The 11645-nt window shown below is 36.5% G+C and overlaps 1 protein-coding gene across 1 annotated transcript; it reads right to left on the reverse strand.

The window, feature by feature from the left end:
* Window positions 1-1357: 1357 nt before the first annotated feature.
* Window positions 1358-5838, reverse strand: LOC149266059 (disease resistance protein RPV1-like). Its single transcript, XM_089394775.1, has 4 exons — window positions 5234-5838; window positions 3806-4886; window positions 3346-3696; window positions 1358-3235 (listed from the first exon to the last, which is right to left on the reverse strand). Exons 1-4 carry the CDS (start codon window positions 5782-5784, stop codon window positions 1637-1639), a joined length of 3582 nt encoding a protein of 1193 aa, XP_089250901.1. The 5' UTR covers window positions 5785-5838; the 3' UTR covers window positions 1358-1636.
* Window positions 5839-11645: the final 5807 nt, after the last annotated feature.

The following is an 11645-nucleotide window of genomic DNA, read 5'->3' on the forward strand; positions in this document are numbered from 1 at the left end:
ATTCATCATGTTTTTTCTAACTTAACTAAGAACTACACTAATTTAATCCCTCTTTTTAATAATTATAATTGAATAATTACCTTTAAACAAAATGTAATTAATCATATTGAATATTCATCATGTTTTTTCTAACTTAACTAAGAACTACACTAACATGCTCAACCCCCCCCGTTTACTTCATTTGCTCTTTATTTCTACACCAATATATTACATTTGCCAATTTAGCTTAACATTTATATCTAAAATAACATAGACATGTTATAAAAACTTGTTTATTCAATGCATAATATGATCATTACTTTTCACAAACAAAGATTATTTCAAATGCTTTCATTTCCAAAAGGCATCCTATTTGTGTTTCTAGCCATGAAAATGTATGGAAATAGAACTCATTTTTTTTTTTAAATTTTATATATTGTAAATAAAATTATGGAAATATAACTCATTTATTTATTTTTAATTAAATTTTATATATTGTAAATTAAATTATGTTTAATATAATTTTTTTAATGTTAAAAAAAAAGTAAAAGAGATATTAAAATTTAATGAAAGAATTATTTTTGAATATTTTGAATTGAATTGAAAATAAATGAAATATTATTAGAGAAAAAATAAAATAAAAATCGCAATTTTTATTAAAATTGAGTTAAAAGTTTTCATCAAAATTTATTTATTTTAATAATTTTTAACTTTTTCATTTGATGTCTATCGGGTTTTGGATAGACGGTGATCAAGTGTTTTGCTAAAACACTTCTTAATATAATGTCATAGATGTAGTCCTGCCAAATTACAAAAAAATTAACTTATTTCATTTGATAACATTAAATTGCAAAAGCCCTGCCAAATTACAAAAAAATTAACTTATTTCATTTGATAACATTAAATTGCAAAATACTATTTTTATGAGTTTTATAGCTTACTTATGTCTTAAAAAATGGCTCCACATTGATAATAAAATTAGTTACAAACCAACTTAAATGATTAACTAATAATATTAATAAAACCTTTGTCTAAAACTAATCAACTTATTAATGAGAAAATAATTTTCAATTAAAAAATAAACTAGTTTCTTATGCTTAAACTAATGCTCATTTACATTATCATTAATAAATAAATATTTTTGAATTAAAAAATAAACTATTTTCATTTTTTAAATTTAACATGAGCACCGGCTTACTTATATAATGTTTTTTCAAGAAAGAAAATAAAATTTTAAAATAAAAATAATTTTATGTAAAGATTTGGTTATTAAAATATGTTTCTCTTTTAAAATAACACCTCTCACCAAAACAGAATTTGACAACCACGAAGTGTTCGAATGGTTGGAGTTTTGAAGTTTTGCCATCTATCTATCTAATATCAACAATGTGTCTTCCACCGCATCTAACAACTAAATTAAATGAACCCAATACTAACCCACTTACTACCAACCAAGACCAACCTCACCAAAACAAACAGAGACAAATGCAATAAGCCTTCACATAAAAATATTAAAATATACATACTTTCCCATGCTCTTAATTTCACATGCTCTTCATTCTTTTTGTTTTTCTATCCCCCTCGCACTCTCTCGCTCCACAAATAGCGGACCACAGCCTCTTCATTTTGCTTTCTTTTACATATCTGAATTGTCCCTTCAATCGTTGGCGCAACTGCTCCAGTACTCTCCCGCGCCACTGCAGTTTGGGACAGTCCTTACATCAAGTCTTCGCAAGGACATTAAATGTTCCACACCTCGCAGCTCTTCTATCTCATCGCATTCTCTAACATATAAATATTTAAGCTTTCTGAAGTGCTCCAACCCTTGAATGCACTTGAACCGGGGACATCGACTAACCCACAAAGCGCATAAATTTTCCAAAGCTGGCAACTCTTCTATCTCAGCGAGATCTTCAACATGTAGTACTCCAAGCTTTGTGAGGTGTTCCAACCCTTGTATGGTCTTCAGTTTACTACATCCAGAGACCCACATCGAATACAAAGATGTCAGATGTTCCAGAGATGGCAACACTTCTATCTCATCACAACCACCAACATATAGTCTTCTAAGCTTTGGGAGGTGTTCCAAAGCTTGTATGCTCTTGAGTTTGCTACATCCAAACACAGACAAGTGATGCAAAGATGATGTCCACGTTTCAAGACTGGTGAGCTCCTTTACATTTTCACAATCATAGATACCACAAAGCCTTCCTATCTGCCTCAATTCCTTACAGTAAAACAAGTGAAGTCTTTGAAGGTTTCGGCAAACTCCTTCAGGAAAGCTTACCTCCCTTATCTGTACTCTAACCAGTTCAAATTCCCGGAGCCTCTCCAAACCAAAGATACATTTGCCATTGGAGTCGTCCAATTCATTCAACGCTGCTACTGTTTCTCTTTCTCGTTCTGCTGTTTTAAATGGAAGTTCGCCCAATGGACAATCTTCTATGAGAAAGTATTCGAGATTGTTCAGCAGGAGAATATCCTGTGGTAACTTTTGTATCCCACAAGAAACCAAACTCAACCGTGTCAGTTGAGTCAACCGTCCAAAAGTATCCGGCAAGCATTTCAATCGCGGGCAATTGCTCACCCGCAAATCCTTCAAGCTATTGAGGGAACCGAGGGAAGATGGCAGCACTTCCAACAAATGGTCCCCTAAATGCAGAACCTCCAAGTTGCATAGATCTCCAATACCGCTTGGCAATTCTTTTAACTCAGCATCCACTAAATATATTTCTTCCAAGAACCGTTGATGTGCGACCTGGGGAGGCAATTCTTTCACCTCGGAACAACATGAAAGATCCAAGAATTCCAGCGTGGTAATATTTCCAAGTGTCTCTTTGGAAATGGTCACATTCCTACATTCCTTCAAAGAGAGACGTTTGAGTCGAGTCAAATTCCCAAAAGAATGTGGCAGCATCGCCAGGCGGGAACAATAAGACAAATCAATGGACTGGAGGTTTGGTAGCTTTCCGATGGAATCAGGCAGCATCTCCAAACTGGTAGCATAAGACAAATCGATGTGCTGAAGATTTGTTAGCTTTCCCAGAGAATCAGGCAACGATCTCATTCTTGTGAATTGTCTTAAGACCAGGCATGTCAAAGAGTGCATATAACAAAATTCCTCTCGCAAAGTTTTGATTTGGACAGTCCCATCATAATCCACAACAATCTTTTCAAGGTACTTCAGTTGTCCAATCGACTTTGGAAAATCTGAAGAGGGAGCGTAGATGTTTAACTCTCGCAACTCGAGAGGCGGCTGCAATGTCCACATTTCCACTGTAAGAAAGATTTCGAGATGATTCTCATCTACAAACTGAGATTGAAATCGAAATAAAAGAATAAGTAAAAACACGCAAAATTGCGTACCTGAGATTCCTGTTGCCACAAGGTCTTCAATCTGCTTCCTCTCACTTCTAAAACTCTTAAATGTTCCAGGGGAACCCAAGAAGGCAGGGAAGAATAGGGGCATTTATACCAGCGGAGCCATATGAGATGTGGTGACCGCACCCTCCTCAATATAGCTTCTACATAATAATCTTCACTTGCAAGAATTCGCAAACCATGATAACGGTCTGTATTGAACAGTGCCCGCTTACAGTTTTCCAACAGCTCCTGACTACGCCTTCTGTACCATGACATTTCTGAACGGACACCGAATCCATAATCGAAACCGTCTCGACGATGAACCGTCGAAATCCCGCGAACTTCGGTTGCGACCTATTCAATCATAAAAATAAAAGATAGATAGTATCCAGGGCACAGATCTTGCGTTGAACAAAACAACTTTAAAAATTTTGAACCAAAGAGGAATGTTTGAATCACTTACAGACCACGACGATTCTTCAAATAACTTATCAACATTTTTATTGTTGGTGGCGTGACACCAAAGACGATGGGGCATTGATCTTTCCGCAGCAGTATATCTTCCCATATCTCTAACCTGATCATGCATTTTTATCCGCTTTCGGCTGTCCAGTTCCAGAAGACACTTGCTCTCTAAATTTGAAATCCCCACCGCTCCCCATATCCTTTTTGCTGTATCCATATCTTCTCCTATAGAAAAGCAGGCCATATCTAAGAATATTTGCTGGTACTCTTGGTCGAGTGAATTATAACTAATTTTGAGCGTTTCCCGTATGTCCGCGGGTGGTATCTTGTGAAAATCATTCAAGTCATCTCTTCCACAAAGAAGAGCCCCAGTAACTTTCAATGACAACGGCAATCCATCACAGGCCCTTACAAACCGTTCCACCAGATCTACAAATCCTGGTGGTGGATGTGGCCGATTGAAGGCATATGAGCAGAACAACTCTTGGGAGTGTGCTCTATTCATCCCGCTGAGCTTATAAATTGATGAATCTGCTATTTCTGAACATAGGAGAGCATGCTTGTCCCGAGAGGTAACTATTATCAAGCTATTGGAACTAAGAACATCCCTAATTGGTAAGAATGCATCCAATTGATCGGCCTTCTCTACATTATCTAAAACTATCATTGCATTACAACAAGCTAGGTAACGTTTAAGGATTATCACACCTTGGTCCACAATCTCAATTTTAATATCCCTGTGTGTCAAGTCCTTAATGAGCTTCATTTGCAAATCAACCAGAGATTTTCTAGCTGCAGTTTCACTAACATCAGATAAAAAGGAGGATCCATCGTACTCAGAGCACCTACGGTTGAAGATCTGTTTCACCAAAGTGGTTTTCCCAATACCACCAACACCTATAATTCCCACAACCCTGGCCTGGACGTCACGCTCCTGCCCCTGCTGCGACAGCACTGTACTTTCAAAGTCTTGTAGCTTATCATCCAAACCAGTTGGATATTTAGCCACAAAAAGTGGTGTTTTTGGAAGTTTTTTCAATACGTTTCGCACAACTTCATCCAGGAGCTCCTGCTCGTTCCTGGATGAGTAACCAATGAGAAACGCTTGGGTAAATATGAAGTGTTGGTAGAGCAATAAGGATAACAATCATACATCTAAGAACAACACATATGCACTATGATTTATTCTGAAAAACCACATGGTGGAAACATCAGAACATCCCCAAAACTTGTGACATGGGAAATCCCCAAATTTGGTCACATGTAATAGGATATACTCAATACCACAGGTCTCTCACTGATTCAAAGTACCCGAAACTACAACTGTTAACCTAATAACTTTAACTCCTTCACGTAATCAAATTTAATTAATATCAAATACCAATCAAGGAACTAAAACGGACACGAAATAGTTAAAAATGTTTACCCATTAAAGCCCTTCAGTTCGCAACCCTTCAGATTTGCGACATGAGAAAGAGCAGCTCTCCAGCCTTGAATGGTAGCGGAGTCGTGGCGTGGCTTCTCTCCATTATTTTCAGGGTCGCTGCTTGTCTTCTGCTCGAGTTCTTTCAGGGCTTCAGCGTATGCTCCCTTTTTGTCGTTCCACCTGACCTCAGAAGGCTCGACATTGAAAAATATTGGAACAATGGGAGCCCCGGACTTGAGCATAAGGACTAGTTCGTCGAGGCACCATGTCGATTCCGCATAATTCGGAGAAAAAATCGCGATGTGCACAGAAGCCACTCGAATAGCGGCTTCGATTTGAGACTTGATGTCGTGTCCGGCCTGCAGTTCAGGCCTGTCAAGAAACGGCCACAATCCATGTTCACGAAGGCGCTTGTCGAGATGGCTAACGAAGGTGTTTTTAACATCGGGTCCCCGATGATTGATGAAAGCATCATATCGGGGACAAGAGGTGGAGTCAGAAGACGATGACGCATCGCCCTTCTGTTGCGGTGGGGTGGATAGGTTTGCCATTGCAGAAGGCGGAATGGGATGAATGGATGGACTGAAAATAAGAAGAACCGCTGACACAATGAATAAATGAATAAGATGAATAGCTGAGGCGGTTATCCAAAACTGGAAACAAGAAGCTGCAGCAGAATCCGACCCCCTTTTGGCCAAACGAGTATTGTATCTCACTATGGGTGGAAAGGATGTGCTGTATCTCAAGCAGTATTGTAATGTTATTTTACAACCCCCAAAAAAACAAGGTAACAGGTTTCTTGCTCGGAACATTCCCGGAGGTTTCTTAATTGAAATATATTCGAAATAATTAAAAGTTCCACCATCATGAGACTCTTTTTCTTGCTTGGCACATTCCAGGAAGTTTCTTGATTGAAATATTCCAAACCTACCTTTCACTTTTGTCACGGGAAACACGGAAAGTGCATACGTGTTAGAGGCATTATTATAAACAAATTTATTGTTGATTTTTCTTGGTTCATGATGGAACATTATTACGAGGGTTTCGGGTAGTTTTTATCTTTTGGTTTCTCGGGACACACCTTATTATCTTATTTACATAGTAATTTGTAAATTGATTTTTATTAATAAATTCAAAAATCCAAAAAGCAATTGCCCACAAATCAATAAATTCAATGTTAATAAAATAAAAAATAAAAAAATGTTATTAATAGATATTCCTTCTTTTTTTTCGAAGGTGGCAAAACCTATCAAACTCAGGTGTCAAACCAACAGTGAGGACAGCCATCTCTGGCTGCTATCCGCGAATGTCGGTTTGACTCATCACTGATATTCCTTCTTACTTACATTGAAACACAATTTAGTAAATTTTATTCGATTTCTTAAAACAAAATTCATTTTATTTTAGTTGATTTTTTAATATATAATTAATTTTATTTGATTTTTTAATATAAAGTTAATAGCACAGAAAGCAATTATTAAAAAGGTAAGAAATCTAATTTCACACATAAATGTCATTATTGGATGTTTCTTCTTACATAATGTCACTATTAGAGTAAGAAATCTAATATTACAAAGAAACGTCATTAATGAATGTTTATTTTCTTTAATTTTATTTATTTTTGTTTTATGATAGGTGGTCCTCTTTTATGGTTATAGCCACTTCTATTTATTGTTTCTTCTCCAATAGCTTAAAAATCCAATATTAGAAAACATAGATCCAATATTACAAAGAAATGTAGTTAATGGATGCTCATTTTCTTTAATCTTATTTTACATTGATTAGCTATTGGTTGTGTCTGACCAAAAAAAATACACCTCCTTCATAGTTTAACATTACCAAATGAATTTTATTAGTTTTTCACAATATTTAGATTTATTTATTTAAAATCTAATTAGTTAAATTCTTATAACTCTTATTTTGTAATTATTACTTATGTACAAATATAATTAATAAAAAAACTACTATACAACCCAGTGCCCACCCTTCACTCTATAATGAGAATACAAGTGGTCACTTGCAGCTTTGTCCTCCGCTTCCTCAAAATAAAACAAATTAATGAAACTCTAATCATCATCGACAACATAATAAAAAACTCCCTTATAATTCATCAACAGCCAAAGGAGACACCACCACCCATTGGCTTTTACAAGTACTAAACATTCTATCAAAACATGCCATCGCTTTTCTTCTGGCATACCAGATCTCTGTTGTCTTCACCGACTGTGGGTGGTGAGAAAGTGCAAGGCCATGGGAACCAACCGTATAGAATTTAAATTAAGTAGTTCAAATAATCTGCAGTCATTGGTTTGGCTTCCTTTTTCTCTTTATATGTGCAGGTGGGTGCATCTCATGGCATTAAAGCTTAGCATTTAATGTGATTAATTCTTAATTACAATGTTGACTTGTGTACTTATTGGATATGGTTATTATTAAACTGATTAAAGGTTAACCTTTGTGACATGGCTCGTCACATTTTTCTAATGGAAAGGTTTTTTATTTTAGTATTGATGCTTATATTTCAAGTTAAAGGTTTGAATGCATAATCATGTCTGGTCCCTAATTCCCACTATTATGGTCCTCAAGGTATTCATCTTAGGACTCACAAACAAGAAGCTTGGAACAAGCTCACCTGTTGGTTATGTGCCAAACAGGGACATACTTCAAATAATTGTCCACAAGGGGTAGAATCCAAACTACAAAGAGGGAAAAAGTCCCAAGAAAATGTTAGAAAATACCAACAGGATAAGAAAAAAAGAGAAGAAAGAAATCCATTAGTCCAAATCCATAACTACATAATGTGGTTCCAAACTACATAAAACTGAAAATTGTCCCAATATTCATATCAAAGAAGAAATAAATGTTATGGGGCAAAATTTGTAACCCTGGTTAAAAATCCATGTAAAAATATATAAGACCATGGTGATGAGACACGTATTCCAAGCTCAATGGTGGGCAAAACATCCTAGTGGGTGTTCATTTTGGTTATTATGGCTAAGGAAATTGGCAAAGGCAAAGGCATTAAAAAGGCAAAAAGGCATTTTTGGCACATTTATTTATGAAAATAAAGGAAAATATGAGAAAAGGGAGGTGAAAGGTCACAGGTTGCATGTGAGGAGGAAAATGATGGAAAATAATGGAAAATGAAGAAAATATAAGCCTCATTAATAAAAAGGCTTCTGAGGATCAGTGGGCAAGCTTGGTCAGTTCAATTTTGGAGCTCTCTCTCCATTCTCTCTCTCATACTCTTGGATACTTAGTCTTTTCTTGGAGCACTCTCGGAGAGTGTGGCATACTTGGAGTTTTGGATCAAGAAGGCAAGGGAAGAGCAGGAAAGCACAAGAGGAGATTTGGATCAGCTACTACAACGGGTTTTTCTTGCAGGTATCGAGTTGCATGTATGTTTTCCTCACTAGTTTCGGCATGCATGGCACATGCATGTGGTTTCTTAGTTATGGTATGTCATTGGCATGGAGGATTGCCTGGATTGATAGTGGATTTTCCTAGCTTTGCCATTTCTTGGATAACCATCATGTTGTGGGTTCGTTTCTTTGTTTTTCTGGTTGGTTCTCATGTTTCCTTAGCTTGGGTTGAGTTACTAGTTCCTGGAGCCTTGGTTGGAAAAATGCTCTGGAGCCTTAGGTGGGTTGAGATACTAGTCCTAGAGCCTTGGTTGGACAAACGCTCTGGAGCCTAGTACATGATGTGGGTTGAGTTACTAGTCTTGGAGCCTTGGTTGGACAAATACTTTGGAGCCCGGCATAAGCTATGGGTTGAGTTACTAGTCCTAGAGCCTTGGTTGGAACAAAAAATCTTGAGCCCTAGAAGGCTTGGATAGAGAACAATATGATGATAATTTTTTGATGTCTGACCATGAGGTGGAATCATTGTTTAATGGGTTGAGGTGGTTGGCCTCCGAAAGCCTTGGATGGTTTTGTATTGATGTGTTTTATGAGATCCCACATTCATGCTTGAAATATGGCACATGAGTGAATGGCTGAAGAGATATTTGGCTCAACCATTCTATAGTTGGGTGGAAGATGAGTATGAGACCCTTATGCTTATATATGTTGTTTACACTTGCAGATTACATGTTTGTGATATGTTTGATGAAATGCCTGTCATGGATAGTAGGGGTCCAGTTAAGGGCTTGTTCAAGTATTTTCATTTGCATCATTGTTATCTTTATGTTCTTCAATTCTGGGCAGTGACCTAGGCTCTGGGCCTAAAAAAGTGGCTCAAATCTCGGGGATGCTAGCACAACACTGAGAAAAATAGTCCCTGGACGTTGGCATGCCTTGTCATGACAACGTCCAAAGCCTTCTAAACGTTGTTAGGCCAATAGCATGGGAGTGTCTAGAGGTCAAGAGGCCTAAAACCTCAGTGGGACATAGGGGTTGGTTACCATAAGTGTTGAGGTAGTTCGTAGGGGTCCTGTAGCTGATGTGGAAGTTATGTATGATGTGTTTCCATCGATTCCATTTCCTTAATGTCACCTAGGATGAATCCAATCATAGTAGCCTCTCGTCACTTCTTTACCCCAGTTGGCTGGTTACTTGGGTAGATGTGGGAGGAGGGTGTTACAGAGTGGTATCAGAGCATGGTTCACCCTGACTGGATGGGTTTTTTGTTGGTAATGCATTCATGTCGATTGCATATGTGTTCCTTATGCTTGTAGTCCATGTGCTTGTTTCATTTGCATGGTGTTGATCATGGTGGTAGTAATATTGCCAGGTGAAGGTTGATGATGTTGTTGTGGGATGTGTCATCATGAGTGTAGGGTTGTATATGCATTTTCTATGCATATCAGTGTTTATATGTTGTTATACATGCATCGTCATGGTTATGGTTATGCATGTATGGTAGGTCAGACATGTAGTGTGAAGTCATTGTATGCAATTAGGTCATCATGATGTTATTGGTATGTTATAATGCTAATGTGTTGGCTGAGATATAGTAGGAGATGTAGATCATCAAAGTGAAGTTGCAACACTAGACCTCGAGGCAAGAGTATGTCATCCTACAGGTTGTATGTTGGCCATGCATGTATGTAGGTTAAGGATTGTTATATGCATTATGGTTATGTGTATGTGTTTCATTCTATTGATATTATGGTTACAAGTATGATAGATGCTAGTTTATTAGTGTAATCATATGCACGTGTCGGATAGTCATGAATGATAGTAACTTGTGGTTGTATGCATTGCTATTGTTGTTTTAGGTTAGATAACTTGGTGATTATGTTATATGTTGCTGAAGAGCATGATATATAACTTTTTGTTGTTAGATGCTAGTAACTTGATGATTAGGGTTATTGCATTTAAGGTCTTGATGTTATATGTATCATACTAAGTTGGATTGGTCTATGCAAATGGTTAGGGTTATGACATTTAGGTATGAGTTAATATGTTGTGATATTATGTCATACTAATCTAGACTGACTGTGCATATGTGATTATTATGTATGAATGATAATTGTTTATGAGTTTATGATGTGAACATGTTAGCTAGTGACTATTATGGATATCATGACCTTATTTATGTTTGAGTTGATATTTCGTGGAGTTATATCATGCTAATCTAGATTGATTGTGTAGATAGGATAACCTCCCCTGAGATAAATTAAGGCATGAGTTTCTTTATGTCATATATTTGGTGCTTGACTATTTGATTATATCGTCTATTTGATATTTGAGTATTTGGTGTCTATTATGTTGTCTAGTTGATTTATCTAACATGGTACATTTATAGTTGGTTGAATGTTTGATGAATTGTATAATATGAGTATGTGTTCAAATGATCTTGTTTTAAGATGGTTTTACTAACACATATGTTTTGATACAGTTGATATGTACTTGAGTGTAGTAGGTGATAATTGTAGCATTATGTATTATGACTGATGAATGTGAGTTGGTTGTTGACTATGGATTATGACATGATTGTTAGTATTTGTAAAGGTTGATTTCAAATTGACAAATATGATTGTCTTGTTATTTCGAACATGTGGTTGATATATGTAAACAGTTGTAGGAAACATGCTTGGTATTAGTCTAACAAGGTAACAATTGATGTGATTAAATAACTAACAGTTGGGTGATGTGACAGCACATAGTAAGCCTCAATTACAATTGGGTAAAAATGTAACATAAAGGAATTGGACAAGAATTCCTTTGGCTATGTTTGGAAACCCTAATTGTAAACGAATGAGTGCTTTGCATACAGGAAGTCTTCTTAACCTTAATCTTGTCTGACATTATGTGGATATATGCTAGATTCATGAACATGTACTTGACAAGTATATTAGCTAGTCTCTAGTTACAAGTGGATCTTTCAAGGGAATTGGATTCCCTTGAGAGATGGCGTGGATGTGTTCAGTTGCAAGCAACGTGTTTCGCATAACAAGGTAAGGTAA

This window comes from Pinus tabuliformis, chromosome 6, assembly GCF_031772625.1.
Source record: "Pinus tabuliformis cultivar Carrire ecotype Pingquan chromosome 6, CPIR1, whole genome shotgun sequence".
Lineage (NCBI taxonomy): Eukaryota > Viridiplantae > Streptophyta > Pinopsida > Pinales > Pinaceae > Pinus > Pinus tabuliformis.

Bases quoted from the DNA above. Each gene is read 5' to 3' on its own strand.
- LOC149266059 (XM_089394775.1), bottom strand. From the start codon at position 5,784: ATGGCAAACCTATCCACCCCACCGCAACAGAAGGGCGATGCGTCATCG. The intron at 4,887-5,233 runs GTAAACATTTTT...TTACTCATCCAG, and splicing joins GAACTGAAGGGCTTTAATGG to GAACGAGCAGGAGCTCCTGG. The intron at 3,697-3,805 runs GTAAGTGATTCA...ATGATTGAATAG, and splicing joins TTGAAGAATCGTCGTGGTCT to GTCGCAACCGAAGTTCGCGG.